The 25,221-nt window shown below is 41.1% G+C and overlaps 1 protein-coding gene across 2 annotated transcripts in view; it reads right to left on the reverse strand.

Moving 5' to 3' along the window:
- The window catches only part of LOC129726062 (solute carrier family 25 member 16-like), a 31,384-nt gene that overhangs the window by 3,406 nt on the left and 2,757 nt on the right, over positions 1–25,221 (reverse strand). Inside the window, exons 3-6 of one of the 2 annotated variants that reach the window (XM_055682648.1) lie at positions 14,363–14,589; positions 14,111–14,305; positions 13,893–14,049; positions 13,316–13,458 (exon numbers count right to left, since the gene is read on the reverse strand). In XM_055682648.1, the coding sequence (XP_055538623.1) occupies positions 13,316–13,458; positions 13,893–14,049; positions 14,111–14,305; positions 14,363–14,589 (722 nt within the window). The remainder of the gene's footprint in view (positions 1–13,315; positions 13,459–13,892; positions 14,050–14,110; positions 14,306–14,362; positions 14,590–25,221) is intronic. The other variant, XM_055682649.1, reaches the window with a different exon arrangement.

The following is a 25,221-nucleotide window of genomic DNA, read 5'->3' on the forward strand; positions in this document are numbered from 1 at the left end:
TTTGATTCAAAAACATCGAAAATCGATCAACTGGATCAAAGGTTACGTATTCTGGAAATTATAATATATCGAATAAAGCCCATTTTTCTGGCCATTTAGGAATTTATCCCTCTAATGACCCAACAGAACAAATGAAAGGTATTTTTTTATGAAAAACATCAAAAATTTCAAATAGGACTGAGATATTTTCGATTTCAGCATTGCAAAACGTTCGTCTTAAAAGGCTCTGAAAGTCGTTCTAAGACAGTTTTGGTATGAAAAAAAAATTTTTTTAGAGCAAAAAAGTGCTTTTTAGTTTAGTAAAGCGAACAATGTATAAAGTTTTTATGAGGATGCAAAAGACTGTGTGATTTAGACTTAGAAATTTTTGTCTCCGGTATGGTGTTTTGGCCAAATGAATTACTGGGAAGATCATTTGCACTAAGAATAATATCGTATCTACACTTTCACTTTTTTTTAATTCACTTTCACTATTTAATTCTATCACTTTTAACTTTTCACTTGCATATACGTATTTCAACACTTACATAGTGCCGTCGTCAGTGCTTATTTGGACTGTGGAGAAAATAGCGAAACCCCAAGAATTTTACACCTAAGTAGGTAAACGAATGGGGCAAATTTTAACTCAGAGAACGTAAACAACTTGAGTTAGGTAGAGAATTGTGCGGCCTGGTGATCCATGCCTTGTCGGGGAGTTTTCGGTAGAAATTTAAAAAGCCAAGAGAAATGATAACCCTGATCTCTGTTGAGGAGGGTAGCTGGATTAGAAAATTTCTAAACTTTCTGCGACATCTAATTTCCAAGAGGATGTTACTGATCGAACTAGACTAATGTTGTCGGTAGTCATAGCGTGATCTTCATGAAATATATGTTCGGCTATTTTGGATCTGAAATGGTCTAAATTTCTTTTTGTTTGGCCAATGTAAACCTTATCACATTGTGGACATGCAACTTTATAAACACCCGCCCTATGTAACCACCGAAAGGTTCTGGATCTATGAGATTTTCAGACAAACTTTAAACTTACAAATAGGTGCTTTATAGGATGGAGAAAATACAGACATTTGCATGTCGGTAATTCCTCTTTAAACAGATACAGTATACACAGTCAATAATTGAATATATTTCTGTTTGGAAATTGTTGACCAGTGTCCCATAGAAATATACTCATTGATTCCTGGCCCGGTGGTCATTTAAGAACCGTCAATTTAGAAGAATACAACAAAGTATACAGCCCTAGAACTTGTATGAAATAGCGACGTAGGACTAAGCAGTGTAAGTGGAGGGCTTTTTGGTTACAACGTTACGGTGCCGACTTTGACAAGCGGGTACGACTAGTTCTAATCTTGACAGAATCATTTGTCCAGTGACTTGCTCATGTTTATTCTCAGGTTTACTAGGAACTGCAGTTAAACAGAGCATGTTTGTACAGCTTTAATTTATGAAATCTCACTGAATTAATTTCATGAAATTTCAAAAACAACACAAACTACAGGGTGCGGCAGAAAAAGTGTGAAAATGCTTAAACTTTCATATTGGGCTAATTCGGGTAATTAATGGCTTATTTCTTTTGATAGTATTGTTGGTTACATTAACTTTCAGGTGCTGCGTCAGAACATCGAAATTATTTCACTGCAAATCTGTGTAAATGCAAAGGGCTTTTCAGTAAGAGCGATGAGCGATGATGAGTTCTCCCTTCCCGGTTTTTGCATGGAAGTGAACTGTCAAAACACCTCATTATATTTCATGCGATGGAAGCAAGACAACAAAACCAGTTTATCAGTTAACGAAGATTGTCAAGGTATCGGTCAGTGTCAGTTCATTTCATTTTCATTTTGGTTGAGTGGACTGTTTGTTTTTCTTTTTCACTTTGAAGTGAAGATTATTTGGTTGGATTTGTCGTCAAATTTCATTCCGTAACCGTGAACGATGCGCGCGATCTATTTCATCTGAGTATAACAGCACGTTACTAGGACGATTATCTAGTGTATCTGAAAGATTGCTGCGATCATTGGAAGTGACAATTGAAAATGGTTGGCTGTAATTTTCGAAGAATTTTGCTGGGGAAAATAACTTTTATCAGCACTGATGACGACAGCAAACGACGCCATATTTTTTCCGCTCTCTTGGCATTTCTCTTCAGTAAGGTTTGTAATTTCATAATGGAAAGATACACGATCCAACAACGAGTCGACAAGTGAATTGTTCGAACAGTTTGCTTTTTTATCGAAGAAGGAAAAAATGACGAACTCTGTTCAGCATCGATGAAGTGTCTTACAGCCGCACAGACCGCTTCATTTCACCGGGAAAAATGCGGATGTTACGGGGTCACAGTTACAATACAACACGGAAACGAAAATAAAAACAACACCGGACGCTCCACAAAAGAGATATTTGCTGTGCAGTGATGTTCTTCATTCGTTGCGTGCCGAGCCGAAGAGCATCGACCACCCATTGCTAGCTACTTGTTTTCGACTCGGCTTAGTGCTGTTCCTGCTTTACCAAGTTTACTGTTACCTGTACCAGCTTGTTTTCTTTCAAGACATCAGTTTGAATAACATTCTCACAGCAGATCAACCCAAAGATGCCATATGGCATCATTTGACTTATTTAACGTTTCTCGATTCAAAATAAAATTCAATGACATTTCTATCATTTGGCAATATTTTTATAAACACCAATAGATGCCACTTGACAGAGAAAATCACTTCTAGTTAGTTTAGTTTTGTATGTGGACGCAGTTGCTATCCAAAGTTGAAAAAAGTCGAATACTTAAGGGGATCATTGGGATGATTCATTGGGTTAATTGTCTTTCAAAGGAGGTTGTTTCGAATTTTGCGTAAACGATTTACTTTCGAGTCATCAAACCAATTTTCTATCCAAGGACATACATCGTCCATCATTTCATCTACTCAGAGACTCTATGCGAAATTTCAGCTCAAACATACCTTGATAATACGCGCCTTGAAGCGGTCAAAGGTTTAATTTTGGTGTTATCTTGGAAAAAATCGACGAAAATCGACTTGCTGGAACTTAGAAATTTTTGAGCCAGGAATCATCCTTATTTCGAAAATTTCTAAGTCCCAGAAAGTCGATTTTTTCGGATTTTATTTAGGTAACACCACATCTCGACGTTTAATGGTTTCTAAGATATTTGGCATCAACAAAAATTCGATATCGACAATTTCATGAACTACTATCTGTGCTTTGCTTCATTGGTCGAAAAAGTAAAACTTTGACCGCTTTGAGGTACGTATTTCCGAAGTCCAATTGAGGCAAGATCTTTCATTGAGGCTTTTTACGAGATGACAGAACATTAGCATCAACAATGGTTTTCAATATCAACAGTTTCACCTGTATTGGAGAAGACGAGACTTTTGAGTACTACTTTTAAGAGAAATTCGAAGATTCAATTTTCATTGCCACCCTAATAGATATTTCCGGAATCAGAATGAGACCTTGAGATCAGAAATCGACCCCAGACACTATTCTGAAATCCAAGCAGTGAAATATGAGAAATGATTCTAAATATCGAAATTTCGAAATTCGCGTAGAAATAAACCGCGTGAATTCCAAAATTCGCGTAAAAATAAAGCGACTTTGGTGTACTTTTTTTGGAAAAGTTTTTCTGTATATTATTGTGCTTCTTTCCAGCTAAAAGTGATATACAAAATTTATTGTTTTAGGACAGTAAGATAAACGACCAGTGTCTTTGAGAAAGTCATAGCAGAAGCTTTCGCTAGCAACTTTGTTGAAAAAGTCAAATTTCTATCTCTTATAAAAAAATCATTTAGTTTAAAAAAAAACATTCTGTTTGGAAATAGTAGAAACAACAATGTACTATTTTTTCCTCATGTATCATTTATTTGACACGGCACAAATACAATTTGATGTTTAACGGCGCCAATTATATCTTATGACTTAAAAACAAAAAGCAAATTTTTTATCCTCGCTGCCGACTACGAGCTGAAATTGAGTCTAACTTAAAACTAGCATGAATTTTTCAATCAGTGTTTTGTTGTTGAATGGTCGTCTGATGCTCTTCGAATGGCCGATGTCATGAGCTGGGGCAGGGGTTTGTATTCTCGGGTCCTGGAGGTATTGTGCGGGGTCTAGTTGCTGGTTATGGTTCGTTGTTGTTGTTCGCTAGTGTTCAAGTGGCCATATGGTATGTGCCGCTGAGCCAAAATATCACTGAAGGCCTCGGGTTCTCAGGTCGTGGCGAATTCGAGTGGGGTGCAGTTGCTGATTCCAAAATCTGTGCTTAAGGTTCAAACGTGTTCTTGTCGTTTTGTTGGGTGTAGACGGAGGGGAACGGGACTAGACTGGGGCATGGATGGATTTTAAGAAAACGTATATAAGGGTCATGTAGGGTATGTCACGGCTCGCCAAGACATCACGAACAGGTACAGCTGGCCGTCTACCTTCGGCCTCAAGGGAAGCTACTAATTTAGACCTGGCGTCACGGTGTACAGGGCATGACCAAACAACGTGCTCTATGTCGTGATAACTTTCACCACAGGCACAGATACCACTTTCCCCGAGCCCAATACGACGGAGATGCGCATCAAATCTATAGTGATTGGACATAAGCCGAGACATCACGCAAATGAAATCTCGATCTACATCCAACCCCTTGAACCACGGATTCGTCGATACCTTGGGTATAATAGAATGTAACCACCTTCCCAGTTCCCCTCTGGTCCAAGAATTTTGCCAACTGATGATCGTATTCTGACGTACAAATGCAAAAAATTCATTAAAGGCAATTGGTCTTTCATAAATTTCACCGTTTGTTGCGCCCACCTTAGCCAAAGAGTCCAGAGGCTTTCTCATTGCCCGGTATCGAGCAGTGAGAAGGGACCCACACTAAGGTAATCTGAGAAGATTTTTCGGATAAAGCACTCAGATGTTCCCGTATTTTCCCCAGGAAATACGGAGAGTGCTTAACATCTTTCATCGATCGGAGAGCCTCAATGGAACTGAGACTGTCCGTAAAGATGAAATAATGGTCCGTGGGCATTTTTTCGATAACCCCTAGGGTGTACTGAATTGCAGCTAATTCTGCGACGTAAACAGAAGCAGGATTATCGAGCTTATGGGAGACGGTTAAATTGTTATTGAAGATACCGAAGCCAGTGGACCCATCGATAAGTGATCCGTCAGTGTAGAACACATTGTCGCAGTTGATGTTTCGCTATTTATTAGAAAAAATTTTGGGGATCTGCTGCACGCGTAAATGATCCGGGATTCCACGGGTTTCGTCTATCATGGATGTATCGAAAAACACAGTAGAATCAGAAGTATTCAATAAGTTGACACGATTTGGAATATTCGAAGAAGGATTGATATTTTGGGACATGTGATTGAAATACAATGTCATAAAACGGGTTTGAGAATTAAGTTCGATTAACCTTTCAAAATTTTCAATCACAGGACGGTTCAAGACCTCACATTTGATAAGAATACGAGAAGACAGGCTCCAAAAGCGGGTTTTCAAAGGTAGAACTCCAGCTAAGACCTCCAAACTCATCGTATGGGTCGATTGCATGCAACCGAAGGCGATACGCAAACAACGATATTGTATTCGCTCCAGTTTGATCAAATGTGAGTTTGCTGCGGAGCGAAAGCAGAAACACCCGTACTCAATAACAGACAATATCGTTGTTTGGTAAAGTCTTATAAGGTCTCCTGGATGGGCTCCCCACCATTGTCCGGTTATTGTACGAAGAAAATTCACTCTTTGTTGACATTTTTTCATCAGATACCTCACGTGACAACCCCAGGTGCCTTTAGAGTCGAACCAGACACCAAGATATTTGTGTACCAAAACCTGAGAAATCGTTTTACCCATTAATTGTGTTTGAAGCTGAGCAGGTTCATGCTTCCTAGAAAAAACTACTATCTCAGTCTTCTCCGGAGAGAATTCGATACCTAGCTGTAAAGCCCAAGCAGACAAATTGTCCAAGGTATCTTGCAATGGTCCTTACAAATCGGCAGCTTTGGCTCCTGTAACAGAGATTACACTGTCGTCTGCAAGTTGTCTTATCGTGCATGAATTTGCCAGACATTCGTCGATGTCATTTACATAAAAATTGTAAAGAAGGGGGCTTAAACATGAGCCCTGGGGAAGACCCATGTAGCTAATTCGAAAAGTTGCCAAATCGCCATGCGTAAAATGCATATGCTTTTCGGACAACAAATTGTGCAAAAAATTGTTCAAAATTGGAGAAAATCCTTGTCGGTGAAGTTTACCCGAAAGAATGTCAATAGAAACGGAATCAAAAACCCCCTAATGTCCAAGAATGCTGACGCCATTTGTTCTTTGCGAGCATACGCCAGCTGAATATCTGTTGAAAGCAACGCAAGACAATCATTCGTTCCTTTGGCACGGCGGAAGCCAAACTGAGTATCTGATAGTAGACCATTTGATTCGACCCAATGGTCTAAACGACGGAGTATCATTTTTTCCATCAACTTCCGGATACAGGATAGCATTGCAATCGGCCTATAACAGTTGTGATCAGAAACTGGTTTCCCCGGTTTTTGGATGGCGATCACCTTCACTTGTCTCCAATCCTGCGGTACAATGTTTTGCTCCAGGAACCTTATTGAGTAAGTTCAACAAGCGCCTCTTGGCATTGCCGAGTAGATTCTTCAACAAGTTGAATTTGATTCTATCTAACCCAGGCGCGTTATTGTTACAGGACGGGAGGGCAACTGAAAATTCTGCCATCGTAAAAGGTGATTCTATCGCGTCGTGGCCCGGAGACGCATCGCGAACAAAGTTTTGCGCAGGAACAGAGTCCGGACATACTTTCCTGGCAAAATCAAATATCCACCGACTTGAAGACTCCTCGCTTTCGTTGACCGTTGTACGATTTCGCATTCGTCGGGCTGTGTTCCAAAGAGTGCTCATCGATGTCTCCCTCGACGTCTCATTTACGAACCGACGCCAATATCCGCGTTTCTTTGCTTTAGCCAAGCTTTTAAGCTTGGTATCAAGCTCCGAATACCGTATATAGTCGCCAGGTATACCTCCCTTCTGGAAGGCCAAAAACGCGTCGGATCTTTGCGTGTAGACATCGGAGCACTCTTGGTCCCCCTCTTGGTTTCTTCGTTTGGGCTTGCAACGCGGCGTCGAGAATCAAGCCCGCGAGGAGGTTGTATTCTTCAAGTGGTGGATGATGTTGAATCGACTCGACCGCTTTGGAAATCATTTCCTCGTATAACTTCCAATCGACATTCCGTGTGAGGTCATACGGAATGTCAATTGGTCGCATGCGAGTTGACCCGTTAGTAATTGAAATAAGAATAGGCAAATGGTCGCTACCGTGAGGATCAAGGATTACCTTCCATGTGCAATCCAACCGTAGCGACGTCGAACATAAGGATAGATCCAAAGCGCTTGGGCGCGCTGGAGGTTTCGGGATACGTGTCATTTCACCATTGTTTAAAATAGTCATGTCGAAGTCATCGCAAAGGTTATAGATTAAAGAGGAGCGGTTATCATTGTAAGGGGAACCCCAAGCCACACCATGAGAGTTGAAGTCTCCCAAAATCAAACGTGGCGAGGGAAGAAGTTCTAGTAAATCAAAGAGCAGCCGTTGCCCAACCTGTGCTCTGGGAGGAATATATATTGAGGCAATACAAAGCTCTTTACCTTGTATTGTCATTTGACATGCAACAACTTCGATGCCTGGAATCGAGGGGAGGTTAATACGATAGAAAGAATAGCACTTTTTAATCCCTAGAAGTACTCCTCCATATGGGGTGTCTCGATCAAGGCGAACAATATTAAAATCATGGAAGTTGAGATCAATATTTGAAGTAAGCCAAGTTTCACAGAGGGAAAATGAATCGCATTTGTTTTTATTTATCAAAACTTTAAACGAATCAATTTTTGGTAAAATACTTCTACAATTCCACTGTAAGCCAGAGATAGAGTCCTTCAGATTAGCAGATGAATTAGGCATCGAAGGATACGATCGCTGCAAGGAGGGGCCATTGAGCAGTCAACTGCTTCAAAAATGTTCTAACTGTTGGGAGGAATGCTGTAAGAAAAACTTTCATTGGATCGGGTACATTGAAAGTTTCAAAAATCCAGTCCACAATGTCAGAAAATTTCACCAGTCCAGCATTTGATTTTTCAACTGGATGTGCAAAAGGAACAACTGGGGTTTTAGATGTTCCAGGAAGTGCTGGGAACTCCTTCTGGGACTTTACCATTCATTTCACTTTGGGAAATCTTTGGACCTTTTCGGGGAAGTTTAGGAGAGGAAATATTTTTCCTCTTTCTAGACTCCCCAGGATTGGCGTAAGATGTTCCCGCTGGTGAATCGTCAGAATCGGTTTCATCAGAGGACAACAGATCGAAGGGGTTCGAATTAACGGGAGAAGTGGTAACGGTCTTCTTCAGCATGTCAGCGTAGGAACGCTTTGAACGCTCTTTGAGAGACCGTTTTATTTTATCCCTGCGCTGCATGTACACCGCACATGTCGAGAGCTCATGCAGATTTTCCCCGCAGTGAATACACTTTTCATCGTTAACACTGCAAGAATCTTCCGCATGAGACTCCCCACACTTGCCACAACGTGCCTTATTGCAGCAGTAGGCGGCTGTATGGCCTAACTGCTTGCAATTCAGGCAGTTCATGACGCGGGGTACGTAGAGCCTTACAGGGAGACGAACCCGGTGGATCGAGATGTGGCTTGGTAGTGCAGACCCGGCGAACGTAACTCGAAACGAGTCTGACGGAGTGTAAACTTTTTTGTCACCGACGAGCGATACCGACCGCAATTGCTTGCAGTCGAGCACCTTCAAATCGGGACATGCGCTGTTCTTCAAGCACCCTTTAGCACTTTTCAATATACACTCCACGGAAAGACTCGAGTCGGTCACGACACCGTCGATCTCCACATCTTTAGCGGGTACATAGACACGGTATTTCTGTGTAAAGAGCTCGGAGCAAGCTATATCGTTGGCCTCTTTAAGGTCATTGACCACGACACGGAGCTTGTTCGGCCTGATTTTAGAAATTTCAGTCACAGCTTTATAGTGTGACGTCAGGTCTTTCGAAATCTGTAATATATTCAATGATTTCGTTTCGGCCCTGCGTTAGGCCTGAGGTAAACTGCCACTGGAAGCGTCGATCCGTCTGGATACAACCTGACACGTGAGGGAGCTGAAGAATTAACAGTAGAAGGAGGGGCAGGAGGGACAGGATCGGGGGGATTCAAGGATGGAGGTGCGGGAGGTGGGGGATCTACATCCATCGCGCTAAAACTAGCGCGCCGATGGGACAGACAAGAAGCACGTACCTTCCTTTCCTTTTCTCCTTCGTGTTGGATAAACGTCCACAGGAATACACTGCACTCACCACCAAATCGTTCGACAGCAGGCAGCTACAAAGCGACAAAGTTACACAAAGGCACTTGACCTTGAATGCGAAACAGCAATCTAAACAAAACACACCGGGCCCGGTCCAAGAATGCCAGCACTTGTGCACACGTTTTGAATTTTATCGGAGCGAATTCGAAACACAACCGATGCTGATGCGTGTTCGGCACAGAATGAACAATGTACTAATAATAAGAAATTTTATAATAAATCGGGCAGTCATGTTAATATATATGTTGTTAACCGCATTTTGAAATTTCTGCAATTTCAGACTATTAGGGTCTGAAGTTTTCAAAGCTTTTTTTCAAATCGGTATTTCTAAATATTGGCGTAGGATAGAGAAAAGTTATGAATGGATGACTTCTGGAGAGCTGTTCGAACTTTAATTTAAAAATATTGGAAAAAAGTGTATTTGAAATTCTATACTTAAAAAAAATATTTAAAAAACAGAACAGGTTCGAAAAAAGGCTATCTCAGATTTTTTCCGATGGACTCTTATGAAAAACAAACTTGTTATAACGAAAACTTTTTCATGTCTATGAAACATTTTCAACGTGAAACACTGCTGGACACGAAAAAGTTTTCGTGCTTTTCTTAAAGCAACATTCGCTACTGGAAAATTAAAGTTTCTAATCTTTCGATGGGTCAAGATCGAAAATCGGTCAAGAATTGAAGAAGTAAGAAGCATTTCATGTTGGTGGGTACCCGGATAACCTGCCGAGTACTTACGTGTGTTAAAATTGCCGAGTACATAACGATTAAAATATTTACAATTTACAAGTATGCACTAAGGTTCTTTTGCGCCGCTTTTTACGCGGATTCCGGAATTTACGCGGTATTTTTTTTTTTGCGCAGATTTCGGTTTCCCTTCACTCAGATTGCAGAATTTATGCAGGTTTTTTTACGCGGATTCCGGAATTTACGTGGTTTTTTTGTTACGCGGCACTTATCCCCCGCGTAAAAATCGACTTTAGCGTATTCCTAAACTCTAATGAAAATAGTGACATAATTTCGATTTTATTCGTCAGACCTACAATAACACATTAGCTGCTAAAAAGCAAAGCTTTGGGTGCTACATTCCGATTCGGAACTTGACCTTCTGTTCATTATACACCAGGGGGCTCTTGTGGCTGTCAAACTCCATACATTTTCCATCTAACACTCATTGATTCTGGTACCAGCGTTTCTGGTACCCACTTTTTGGTTGGTTTGCCCTAAAACAAGTGAAATAGAGTAAACGTCCCATTTTTTCGGTAGACTTATTCTCGAGTAAATGTCGTTTTAGATGGAAAAAACAAGAGCTCAACATTTGTTTTCAGTACAATGTGCACTTTCAATGAATAAGATAAGTTTTGTAAGTATTTGAAATGAAATATCACCGCCGTGATGAATATATGATTGGTAGGCAAAATGTTGACGTTTATAGGCCCCTGTTATACACAGACTTCGCAGTCAACTCTTTAATATATTGATTGTGTTTAATTCTTCTGACGCTAACGGGTTTTCGCAAACCGAGACTCAAAACCTACGATGACTGGCTTCTAAGGTCAGCATCGTACCTCCAGACCAAGTAACAGTAACATAAGTTACTATTCAATTCTTTAACACGGCGAGACAGTAAAAAACTTTCCCATAATAAAAAGAACAATAAACGCCAGTACGTTCAGGAAAAGCCTTTTAGCTTAACAGCAAAGCAAACCCATCACCACCGAGCATGCAAAAATCACACCATAATCATAATTAAAAACCTAATAAGCTACCCACCTCCTAATTAGCGTACGAGTGTACCGGCAAATGGATTTCCACCGATGGATTAAACGATTAATTAGCGAAGTTATGCCCAACATCCAGAAGCGCAGCCAGTAGTGCCCATCACCAGTAACCACAGTTGATCAGCATCACCGCCATCATCGCCGTCATCATCAACGTCAATGTCGTCGTCGGCACATCAGATTAATCCCGCAATGGGTAGGGAAACCCCAGTAAAAACCAAAAGTGACCGTTGTTTGTGAGGTCATTCAATTCGTTTCGAACGTCAGGCAGTTAATCGGTTAGTGACAGTTTATTCGTTATTACGATTTAAGATTTCAGTTCGTAGTTTTTTGTTTAACAATAGATAGATTGGATAGAATGAGTTAATACAGAAACAGAATAGCAGAGTCAAAGAGTTAGTTCAGCGGTATCAACGAAGCGTTGGTTCCATGCCAAATGCCCCAGAGCCATATTTGTAACCGTCACCAGGTCATGAAATTAGAAACGAGAGAAAAAAAGCAAAGAAAAAAAAACGATTTCGATTAATAAAATAGAATTATACTCTAGACACAGAAAAACAAGCTGTTGGTAATAAATGTACAATAGCAGAGTTAGACGCACAAGTGCTTAAAACTAATTTTTCTATTCACTGGTCGATTTCAATGAAACATATTGTCATGACTTCGCTACGTGCCGCATTGTCAAGCTGAAAAAAATACTGCTCAATTTTTGCAACACGCTGCAATTGATTGATGGGGTACGCTTGCAGTTACCCTTGGCTGGTTGCGAACAACTCGGTTTTTGCGGCTTGCACGGTACGCTACTACAAAGCACAGCGCATAGGTGAGCAGGTTCCGGCAGAAGATGGTTGGCGGCCTAGAGAAAGCAAACTCGCAAGGTGAGTGTGCTTTCCCGCTCGCAGATTTCGACCGGCCTTCGTGAAATTGCAGGTGCTCGGTCGGAGGCAGCCACGAGTTAACTTCGAACGTGCTTTTCGATAGGATCTTTAAAATCTTACCAGGCGATCGTGATCTTTTCACAAAACGAGTTTTACAATGATATTCAGCAGATCTGAGAATATTTACTGATAACCTTTACCACAGGTAAAGAGTAAACGGAAATTACAACCATCTCTGTGTGCGTGAATTTGGATTTCAGGTGTGTTCAGGATTTAGAAAAATTTATTCCAAACAAACATTCGTTCTCGGTTCGACCACCCAGTTGGTCTCAAGGTCGTAAGTTTCAATTTAGAGAGTTAGAGTGATTTAAGAATTTTTTAACTCAAAAATAAATTTCTAAGCTTTCGTGTCTTTATTTCAGAAGCGTGAAAGACTGAAAACTTTTTGCATGATACATTCGTGCTAACTGTGAAGGCTCAACTACGCCAATTTCACCACACGTATAAATTACGAAGCTGCGTGAAGGTCAATGAAACGGTGTAAGCAGATGCTATGGAGGCAGATTCTAGATTTGGTCGCTTTTTTATTTCAATTCAGCTATAGCTAGATGTGTTAATTGAAAAGAATTGTCGCGAGAAAAGTGCTAATAGCATGAGAGTACTACGCAGAATTCTGTTCTGATTCACCATCACAGTCTTAGATTTCCAGGAAGATTAAACTGCCTGTGACTTTACCAAATCCTTTACAACAAAATATTCAACCATAGTTTAAAGAATAAATAAATAAGTTAATCAGCCACGCCTACAACGTAACCTTCAGACTAATGTTTATTAAGCAGAACCAGATGAACCAGCACATGATAAGAAAACAATGTAAAAATATCCAGTTCCGTCTATCCTACCACACACTATCTATAAGCCATTCTTCGGATCGTCGTCACCTTAACGCACGAGCGGCAACTCCGGGTATCGCTAATTTTATGCTCAGCCAGAACCGGTCTGTGACGCGGTTAGTCATAAATATTCAAATTCCCATTTAAAACCGGCTAGCATCAGATAGTGTCGAAGATCCGTTCGGTTTGAAGCGCTCAACTTCTCATAATGGCATTTTTGGTTGTGACAACTCACCGTAATGGAGCAAACAAATCGTAAAAATAAAGCTCTAAATTTAGCTAGCAGATGGAATCTCGCGGATGTCTGACCGTAAAGAAGCGGATCTGGTCGAACGAGTTTGTTTAGGAGGTCACACGAGTAACCGTAACTTACCCAAACTTAGCCGTTTCCGGGTTCATCATGGCAAGCTGCATCCGCCGTCTGGTGACGTCCAAGGGGTAGGAGAAAGATTGCGCTACTGCACCGGCAAATCCACCGCACAGGAGTTTGGCCGGAACGGACAGTACTAGGCCACCTGAGAGGGATGATAAAAATATTGAAAACATTTCGATGACGTTCCTCGTTAAGGCGCTTCACGGTAAAATTTGCTGGTCCAGACAAAGCTTGACCTAAGCAAATCGCACCAAAATTTAGGGGAAGGCGAACAAAAACTCGCTTAAGGCAGAAACAACATTCCACAGCACGCTCCCTTATGATTAAGTTGTATCTGCCGAATAGCCACAAAAACCGGAATAGCAGTGGAATTTGAGCGCGACATCAGACGAAGAAGTGACTAACATTCGAAGATTGCACGATACTCGCACGCAGTCACCATCATGGTTCAGATACCGCAGATCGTGATTATTCGTGTGGGTAAATGCGAGGCGCGAATGACACAATAACATGGTCGTTATCGGCTGTCGTTGCCCTGCGGCTGAGTGTTTCGGGATAGTAAAACATCAACCTCACCTGTGTTTCTTTTGCATGGAGCGCACGTGACAGCCGGAGCGTACTTCATACATACGAACTTGAGCATCTCGAAACAGTAGAAGGAAAAGCCGGCGTACGGCACCATACCCATCAGTGTGGGTGCGAAGCCTCGGTACAGCGCTCGGATGCCACCTTCCTATGAACGAAAAACAATCACTAACAAAAATGAAAATTAAATTCCATTATTCCTAACTTACAGTCCTAAAGATAGAAACGGCTGTATGAACGATACCATTGTAGCGATGTTCTCCTGTCACTTGGAATGCTAACCGGGCACGGATTGTGTCCAGCGGGTAGGTAAGTGTGACGGCAGTCACTCCAGCACCAGCACCGGCGACGAATTTGTCCGAATGTTTAATCGGCAAACTGGGTCCTAGTATTTTTCCTAAATACTGCAAAAAAAAAACATTTTATTCTACTCTACAAAAGTTACACCAAAATGGACCGACCTTCTTGTAGATCTCGAACGCCGTAAACTGTGTCGCAGCGTAGGGGAATATCCGCACCATCTGGGCCCCGTTTCCCTTGTACAGTGCGAAAAAGGATTCCTTTTTGACGATGTGTTTCAGCCCACTGAACACCCCCAGGTGCTTGTAATGGACCGAGTGAGCCTGCAGGAGAATCTTTATCCGATCCAGCGGGGCAACGGCTGTCTTGGAGCACATTCCTGCGATACCTAGGCGAAAGACGGAGAAGAAAAAAAGTAAAAACTTTTATTAATCCAGTTAAGTAGGTATTCGAAGACCTTGCTACTGGTTTTTAGCATAATCACCTATATAACCTACTATCTTTCGCGTAATTATCAGTGTGCGTTTGTGCGTAACGATATAAAAGAAGTTCACTGGATTATTGCAGTAAACCCAGTGTACTTTAATTTTTTTATTATGCCTGATTCATCAGGTGAAACTGCCTCTTTGGTTGCCACTTTGAAGGTTGCGCAACCCGGCGAAGAAAAAAGTACGTGTGTAAACAGGTATTTTACAACTTGTCGGAACCGTCGCTGCACGGTATGGGGCTTCTAGGCGGTATTGTTCGGTTACGTGCCGCATGCCAGTGCACTTAAGTAGCAACATATGATTTTATTGCTCGTCATTATTTCCGTGGTTATAAGTATTCCCAAATCAATGCCACCAGTTTCTAGGAGCAATTTGTTTCGCCAGTTCCTGTGTCGCGGAACAAAATTGACATTTTATGTGATTGTCTTTGTTTGAAAAGACTCTGAGTAATGTCTATACAATGGAACAAACCAGAATTTTTTGATATAGGTTATCGGCTTTATTATCGTCAAGTTTTACCTATTATCGTCCCGGAGGTTAATGAAGTCATAGGGAACTACTATTTTGCAGAGACGTACTCTGCATTTTAAAGAACCATCATGCGAGTAATATAGTAGTAATATAATAAGTAAAACCTGACGATAATAGAGTCGATACCCTATATCGTAAAAAATATAAAGCAACACTCAATCTATAAAAGTTGACATTTCTAATGGCGTTAGCGAATAGAATAAGTATTTTTCCAACAGTTTTTATGAAACTTTCATCAACTCTTATGTTCCGACATGTTAAGTTGTCGTTCTTCAGTATTCAGCCTGGTGATAGGACTAAACTGCAAATGGGGATAAAATGCAAAGTTAAATCAATTACTTCGACAGGGTAACAGTGGTAAAAAAGCGGCCAAAGTACACCTTACTGACGACTTTGTGTTCAATAAGTCTTCGTACGATTTTTCACAACAACAACAGAATCTTTTAAATATGGATCTCAATTACTCAGTCCCCGCGAAACCGAACATTGAACAATCAATCATTGACATTGAAACAGGTATCGATAGTTGCAAACTTTCTTCAACAAAAGCTAGTGAGGTACGCAAAATAACGTGAGGTACGCCAAATGATGAACAGATGACCCAAAAAATTGATAACGGTCCATATTTTAAACTACGAACTAATCCACTTGCTGAGATAGTAAAACGAGTTGAGAACACAATTAAAGACTGCAAACCCACTTTGGGCGATACATTACAACATCTTCGAGTTGCAAATCCAGTTCTTCCAAGAATAAGAGGCCTACCAAAAATCCATAAACCAGGAAACGAAATGAGGGAAATGATATCAGCTGTAGGGGCTCAAACAGAAAAAATAGCAAAGTGGTTAGTAAAAGAGTTTCAAGCTTTGCCCAGTAAATTCCCAAGTCGATCGGTTAAGAGTTCGGAAGCTTTCGTTGAAAATTTGAAATCTTCGGGTAACATTGAAGCGGATGAGATAATGGTCTCGTTTGACGTGACAGCTTTGTTTCCGAGTGTTCTGGTGAATGAAACCTTGAATCTTCTTGAGGATTGACTAATTCCCCAATATACTGATAGCACTTGGAAAAAGAAAGTCGTGAGTCTCATGAAACTAACCCGCCTTTGTATGAAAGAAAATTATTTCACTTTTCGAGGTAAATTTTACAAACAAACAAAAGGAGCTCCAATGGGGAATCCTCTTTCTCCCTTCTTATGTGAGCAATTCATGGCAAACATAGAAAACAAATTAGAAACCAATAATCTTTTACCAATCCGACGGTGGAGATATGTGGATGATATTTTTTGTATTTTGAAAGAGACGGAACTTGAAGCGTTTTGCACATCTCTTAATAATATTCACAGAGATATAAAATTTACGATTGAAAAGGAACAAAACAATAGTCTTCCTATTCTAGACGTTGTTGTTGTTAGAAAGTCTAATGCGCAAGAACATGAACATCCCATTGCAAGCGCAAGAGAATTGTATGATTGGTCTAATCAGAAAAGTAATAAAAATTCATCAAAAATGTCATTTATTTGGGTTTATTTGGGTATGAAGAATATGAACAAGGAGTAACAGAATTGAGCAATATTTAAAAAAAATCTATAATAATAGCTGCCACACAAAAGTGTTACTCTTTTGTTCCGATTTCAGAAAATAAGATACAAACGAAGCTGTTTTCAAAAGATGACGAAGCATTTACTTATGATGTACCTATATAAAATACAAGGTGAAACTAGTTCTGTAAGGATCTATGTCATAAAAAAATATGTTCCCAAGATAATAAAACTCGAAAATAAATATTTGATTCTTATATATATTTATATCACTTAGAACATTTAACTCTTTTCTTGAGAACCGTTCGCCCAATCGTTTTGTTGTCAAAGAATGAATTGTATATTTTTGATCAAGCATTCCAATGAACGTATGGTTTTTGCTGGAGAACCATGGACAAATTAAGTAAAACGTGTATTTTCCTAAATAATTATAATTTTCGAGCTTAAATCAGAAATAACTCGAAATCCGATGCCTTTAGAATGTTTACTATCAAGAGCTTTTTGATTCAAAATGACTCTCTGCATCTTTTAAAATCATCAGAAAACAAATATTTTAAAAAATGTTTGAATTAGAATTTTCATAAAAAAATTAATCTACCTTTAAAAAATTATTTTTCATTTCTTCATCCTGGACTTTTTTAAAAGTTGCGTATTAACGTCTAGTTTCTTTAAAAAAAAATTAAAAAAAAATTCAACTCTTATTTTTTTTTAAATAGAATATTAATGTTTATTTTGAATTTTTTTTTGGTCAAAAGAAATTTTGTTTTGTACAGTGCATATTTATTTATGGTGCATTTTCAATTCCCTACAACTCATTCTCAGACAGTTTTTCTATACATCCAACGGTTTCTGGGCTACAATGCTTCGAATAAAACCTATGCCAAGAGGCATACGCCTTTTTAGAATGTAACTAATGGGTGTAAAAAATCTCTTCATCTGTAAAAAATGCTCAGTTTGCTAAACCAAATACGTGTGCAAAGTTTCATTCAAATCAAAAATGGTCGATATTCGACCATAGGTCATTTGGCGCGATCTTGCCGAGAGCACCATTCAAGCCATTATAAACAAAAAGAAGCGAATTCAATTTAAAGAATCTTTTACAACACTCACCCCAATTACAGAAGACCTGAAAAGAATAACTGTGGAATATGATGGGGCCTTAACACGTCAACTTCATTCAAAATTCAAAAGATTTGGCATGGATATCGTCTACACTAGTAGGAATACCCAACTCAAAACAATATTGCGCTCCACTAAGGACTCAATTGATCGATTAAAAAAAGCAGGGGTTTACAAAGTTGCTTGTTGCCACTGCAACAAGGTTTATATTGGGCAAAGTCACCAAAGCATGCAAAGTTTCCAAAAATGATCCACCACACCTTCTCAAATCAAAAGTGGCTGAACATGTCTTTAATGAGGGACATCCACTAACTTCGGATAACATTCACCTGCTTGCCCCGTTTATAATTTATGGAAATTGGCAAATACCATCTTCGCAGGGTAGTTGTTCGGCAGTCTTGCAACATGCCCTGTCTAACCTATCCGTCCAGCTTTAACCACCTTTTGAACACTGGGTTCACCGTAGAATTGCGCGAGCTCATGGTTCATCCTCCGTCTCCATATTCCGTTCTCCTGCACGCCCATCGTTCGAAAACTCCGAGCAGGTCCTCCTCGAGCGTTATCCACGTTTCATGCCAGTAAAGAGCAACCGGTCTTATGAGGGTTTTGTATAAGTTACAATTCATACGGGGGCTTGTGCCTCCCAGTTGGTCTCGAGGTACGATACTGGTCTATCAAGCCAGTCGTCGTAGCTTCAAGTCTCGGCCCGGAGGAGACTGTTAGTGTCAATAGGAGCGTAGCGCTAGCCCCGCAATTGTCCTGTACACTAAACAGTCGGCTGTGAAGTCTGTGTATAAATAAACAGAAGGTCAAGTTCAGAATCGGAAGGTAGAACTTAGGCTTTGCTTTGCTTTACTCGTAGTAGGCACGACTTCCGCTGATAATACGGCTCCGGATCTCACGGTTGGCATCATTGTCCTCAGTTACCAGTGAGCCAAGATAGACAAACTCGTCGACCACCTCAAACTCATCGCCGCCGATCGTAATGCTACTGCCTAGGCGTTGTCGCTCGGCCTCGGTATTTATCTGCAACGCAATCCTCGCTGCTTCCCGTTTTAGTCTGATGTACTGTTCTGCCACCGCCGCATCACCCTGATTGGCCGAGCTGCAGGCCCCCACGAGTCGACGCCTGGCGACCGTCGAGGCCATGCACGCGTTGTGTGACCACCGATAGGTGTGTGATAGCATCGATTAGTCCCGGACCGGCAGCGGGAGCTTGCCTAGGGAGTGATGGGGTTTCGGGCATTGGGCAGTCGATTCCCCGTAAAAGCCACGGTCACCTGTAAGCAGCTCCAACGGAGCGCGTAGTGCCGCTCCCATCACCCAAATGCACTAACCCGCCTATTGGGGCCGATACCAGTTAGGTTCCAACTATGGTGTACTGGTCGCTGTGTTTTAGGTTTCTGAGATGGAATACGGTTTCATACCACGACGTTGGGCTGGCACCGAGCTCCCTTAGTAAAGTCGTGTGACAACGGCTTGAAACGGTGAGGTGGCATACGGTCGCAGGGGTCTCCGTCCCGTAAAACCTGGCAGGCCTTCTAGTACGTTCCGCGGTCATTGCCTGATGGGAATCAGCCAGGAGTGGGATCAGATGCCCTTTCCTGAATTACGCCGGTCGGAAGGCGAGCCATGACCTCACTGCTCCGGCATAGGCCACCATGGGACCAGTTAAGCGACCACTCCACCATGACCAAGGATAGCGGCTGGAAGGGGGACCCTATTAACCAAAATGTATAAGTTATCCCAGAAGTGACTCTCCAGCTTAAAAACCTGGATGAGATCACCGAAGGGTGCGACATAGCACAAGCCTTTGAGCGGAAGTGTGGAGTGGTAGTGACCGCGGAGGCAGTTCGTCTCCGCAGGGGCCCGAACGGGACCCAGGTTGCTACCGTAAAGCTTCCAATAGCGGAGGGTAGCAAGGCCCTGGAGAAGGCCACGTTGAAGGTGGGTAGGTCGGTCTGCCCCCTGGGCACTTTACAACAGCCTGACGTTTGCTTCAGGTGCTTTGAGCGGGGGCATAAATCCTGGTCGTGCAAAGGGCCCGACAGGTCAAATTTATGCCGCCGCTGCGGTGGCGCATGCCATAAATCACAGGACTGCGGCGCACCTCCCAAGTGTTTGGTATGCACCGGTAAACGGGACGCCAAACACGCCATGGGAGGCCCCCGTGGGGTGACGCCTACAGGATCGTTATGACCAAGACTAGAGGTGCGCTAGCCCCAGCTGAATAATCACCAGCGATGCTAGAAACGATCATTCAGGGCCTCTTCTCAAGCCACGAATTAAGTCCCTGGCCCCCGGCTGACGAGTCACTATCAACCGTGAGTGACGGCAGTCGGGCAGAGGCAGACGATGCGGTGAGGGTGACAGAAGATGATCGCAAACTCCCTAAAGATAGGCAAGGCACTAGGACCAGATGGAATCCCGAACATGGCCATCAAGACGCCCATTAAGGAAGCTCCCGGGTTGTTCAAGGCTGTCATGCAGAAATGCCTTTACGACTGCCTCTTCCCAGACGTGTGGAAGCGCCAGAGGCTGGTGCTGTTGCCGAAGGTCGGGAACCAGGTGACCCATCGGTAAACAGACCAATCTGCCTGCTGGACACGGCGGGCAAGGTGCTTGAGAGGGTAATCCTCAATAGACTGGTGAAATATACAGGGAGTGAGAACGGTCTATTAAGCAACCAGTTCGGTTTTCGAAAAGGTAGGTCCACGGCTGAGGTTGCAATCCAACGTAGAAGGAGGGGCATTCGTTAATGCGCGATTGTCATGCTCGACATGAAGAACGCGTTTAACAGTGCCAGCTGGGACTCCATAGCCTTAGCGCTACAGAGCCTCAGAGTGCCGGCGCCGTTGTACAAGATGGATAACTACTTTCAAAATCGAGTGCTAGTGTACAACACAAACGAGGGTCAGAAAAGCGTCCCAGTTACCGCAGGTGTACCGCAAGGTTCCATCCTGGGTCCGGTACTGTGGAATGCCATGTATGACGACGTGTTAAAACTAACATTCCCTCCGGGGGTGGTGATTGTGGGCTTCGCCAAGTCAATTAGAGCGGTGGAGTTAAAGGCCGCGCTATCCATACGCGTAGTGGAAGGCTGGCTGCACTCCAGGAAACTGGAGCTAGCGCACCATAAGACAGAGGTTATTTTTGTGAATAACAGAAACTACGACTACGTTATGGACGTATGGAGGGCCAGTGTAGTCCAAGGTATTAGGTACCTCGTGCCATCGCGGCAAACTCGAGAGTACGTACAGGCTAATGTGCCTAAGGGTGCGCATACTGAACAGTGTCGTACGAGGCGGTTTGTGTCTTGGCTGGCATGATTGGTGCTTCGACCAACGAGACACGAGGGGTATACGCAACACCATACGGTCATCTTCAATGGCTAGGTGGCAGCGGGAGTGGTTCAACACTACAAAAGATAGATGGACACACCGACTCATTCCAGAGTTAGCATACTGGATTAATAGGCGCCATGGGGAAGTAACCTTCCATCTGACACAGATCCTGTCAGGCCATGGCTGCTTTAGGCAGTACCTGCATAGGTTCGGGTTCGCCGAGTCCCCTATGTGTCCCGCATGTACGGGTGCCGAAGAAAACGCAGAGCATGTGTTCTTCACATGTTCGCGTCTCGAGCGGATAAGGTACGAAATGTTGGCAATATGTGGGACGGACACCACACCAGAGAATATTGAAGCAATTCTGGGACCGTTCTTATTTTCGGTTTCTATCTTTTTTTTAAGGGGGGGGGGGGGGGGATTTTGTAATGATTTATTTATGTACTAAAATATCTATTCAGAGTTAATATTGTGTGTTCTGCCACAAATGGTGACATTTCAACACTATTATATATATATATATATTTGTACGCTTTTTTTATATTATAGAATGTTATTAGCTTTCGCAGTTAAGTTAATGTGATTGTGGGAAAATTATTAAACCTACTTGTCAAGGAGAAAAAAAAAGAAATAAAACGAAACTTAAAATAAACTTAAAACTATCTTACTGACTATAAAGAGAGCTAATCGTTGCAATTGAGGATTGCAACGATTTTTGTCGGAATTTGTTGATAATTTGGCTTGACATATTTTCTAATGTTTCAACATTAGTGAGCCTATGTAGCTCGTTCGTGATAAACCAGGGAGGACGCTTCAAAATCATTTTCAAAAGTTTATTCTGAATCCTTTGAAGTGTTTTCTTCCTGGTTGCACAACAATTTGTCCAGATGGGAACTGCATATAACATTGCTGGCCTAAAAATTTGTTTGTAAATTAACAGTTTATTCTTGAGACGTCTAGAATTCCTTTTGATAAAAGGATATAAACATTTGATATACTTATTGCACTTTGACTGGATATTTTCAATGTGCTCCTCGAAAGTAAGATTCTTATCATAAATTAGCCCTAAGTATTTAACTTGATCAGACCAATTTAAGACCACACCGTTCATCTTAATAACGTGGTTATGGGTGGGCTTGAGAAATCGAACTCTTGGCTTATGAGGAAAAATAATTAACTGTGTTTTAGAAGCATTAGGGGGAATCTTCCATTTTTGTAAGTATGAAGAAAATACATCTAAACTATTTTGAAGCCGACTGCATATAACACGAAGGATTTTCCTTTTGCGGAAATGCTTGTATCGTCACAAAACAGAGATTTCTCACAACCTAATGGTAAATCAGGAAGATCAGAAGTAAAAATGTTATATAAGATTGGGCCCAAGATACTCCCCTGAGGCACACCTGCTCTAACAGGCAATCTATTAGATTTACCATTTAGATAGTTAACCTGAAGAGTGCGGTCAGTTAAATAACATTGTATCCTTTTTGTGAGGTAAAGCGGGCTCATTTCAAGATGGCTTGACTAAGTTTTTTTTTTAATTCTTTTAGCACCAATATTTAGTGGTTAATTTGTGGTTTCGAAATCCAATTTGTGGTTGAGTAATTTCTGAGAAATTTTCAGAAAACTGAGTCAAGCCATCTCTGAAAATGATTTTGCTTCAAATGAATCGGACAACGATGATATATACATCAATCGAAAGCTCTTAATTTGTGGTTCACGAAAATGTAGTTTTTGTAGGCATACTTCATAATAAAATAATAAAAAAACTATTATTTAAAATTTTTAACATTGTTTACCTATTGTTGTCAACACAGACCGTACGCGGCGCTGGTAGACCATCAAGATGATTTTTTCTCAGAAAGCTTTCGTGTAGCGATGAGTATGGTGAAACTAGAGATACTCAGAGGGAGAGATATGCGGTTAGCCAAACGAACCGTCAAAATTGGAGCCAAACGAACAAGAAAGGTAACACCACATTGAGAGGTATTGCAATCAGGTACAAAAAAGAACGTGTTCATTTCTATACGATTTTTTGTTCCATTGCCAATGAATGAGTGATTTTCACCCGGAGTTCAACAAACCTTGTGTATAGGTAACAAAATAAGTGAAGGTGTATAAAATTAAACATAAGCATAAAATATATCACCTTAACAGTTTTTGCGAAGCACTTCACTATTCTTAAGGACTTTCACCGTCACCACCGATTATACAAGTCGAATGTTAGTCAACATTGTGCTTTGAGAAGAGATCTGGCACCTCTGACATATGAAACCCAGTTGCCGAATTGGCGATTTTTTCACCGCGAATCTCTTCCTCTGAGTATTTCTCGGTGAAACAGTATGTAAACAGCAGGGATACTATATGTGCAGATTTGCTGCGAAATGCAAATGTTGATCAATTAGCAGATACCTATTTGTAGTTGACAAGCCTCCGTGTGTTTTACGTAAATTTCCTCAATATAAGTGAAGTTTTACGTAGACATGCGAGCGTAATTTCCTCGATCTTGGGTCGAATCATTTCCGGAAATGTAGTTTTGCCGTTTACCGATTGTTTGAAAAAAAACCTAAATAAATACACCTAGGGGTGTGATCTGGTCTTTCTTAACTCTTGGAATAAATTACAGCCTGATAATAATAAAGAACAATTTTTTGTTACGATAAATATAATATTTTGGTAATCAACTACGCAACTGTATTCGACTGTTGGGTATTTTAGAAACCGGAATGATGCCTGAAGGTCGGGAATGGGTAGGGAACGGTTGAAACGCATGGTAAATGCCCAGAGGGGTGAGTCCTGACTAGAATTAAAATTCGATATTTTCTCGTCTCAGGAATATGCTACTACAACTACCCCCTGAATAATAAAACAAAAAAGCTTTCAACGCTAGCGACAACTGTATGTCGTATACAGTAAGGTCGCTTTTTACGCGGTTTTTTTTACGCGGGTTGCTTTCCTCCATTACTCAAAAACGGTACAAGATATCGACCTCATTTCAATCACGTTTTCCGTTTTAGGCCACGAGTGATCATATATCAGTTTAAAAAAAAATCACAATTTTTGGTGTAAATACTCAAAATTTAAAATACTGAATTTTGCTCTCTAGATTGGCCACTATCATATTCAAACGAGGTTTTAACGTTTTAGGACGGTTTTCTTTGTTATATTTGCAACTCAAAAAAGTCGTTTTTTACGCGGACCCATACAAATTTTGAACACATCCCCCGCGTAAAAAACGACCTTAGTGTATATGAACGACTGTCGATATGTTCTAGATAACCCACTAGCACTAACATCGGCAGGTGCCAGTACTATGGTCATCCAACGCCGCGTACGGTCGGTGTTGACAACAAGAGGTAAACAATGTTCAAAAATTTAAATAATAGTTCTTCAATTATTTTAATATGAACTATGCCTACAAAAATTACATTTTCGTGAACCACAAATTAAGAGCTTTCGATTGATGTATATATCATCGTTGTCCGATTCATTTGGAGCGAAATCATTTTCAGAGATGGCTTGACTCAGTTTTCTGAAAATTTCTCAGAAATTACTCAACCACAAATTACCACAAATTGGATTTCGAAACCACAAATTAACCACTAAATATTGGTGCTAAAAGAATTAAAAAAAAATACTTTGTCAAGCCATCTTGAAATGAGCGTAAAGCGGAAAACTGAAATTTGCCATTTTAAAACCTTTATGCCAAACACTGTCGAATGCCTTTTCTATGTCTAGAAGAGCAGCTCCAGTCGAATAGCCTTCAGATTTATTAGTTCTAATCATATTTGTTACTCTAAGTAACTGATGAGTAGTGGAAAGCCCATGGCGAAAACCACACTGCTCATTTGCAAAAATTGAATTCTCACTAATATGTGTTATCATTCTATCAAGAATTATTCTTTCGAAAAGCTTGCTAATAGAGGAAAGTAAACTAATTGGTCGATAACTTGATGCCTCAGTTGGATTCTTTTCAGGTTTCTCGGTTTCTATCAAATATC

Source organism: Wyeomyia smithii, chromosome 2, assembly GCF_029784165.1.
Source record: "Wyeomyia smithii strain HCP4-BCI-WySm-NY-G18 chromosome 2, ASM2978416v1, whole genome shotgun sequence".
In the NCBI taxonomy this organism is placed as follows: Eukaryota; Metazoa; Arthropoda; class Insecta; order Diptera; family Culicidae; genus Wyeomyia; species Wyeomyia smithii.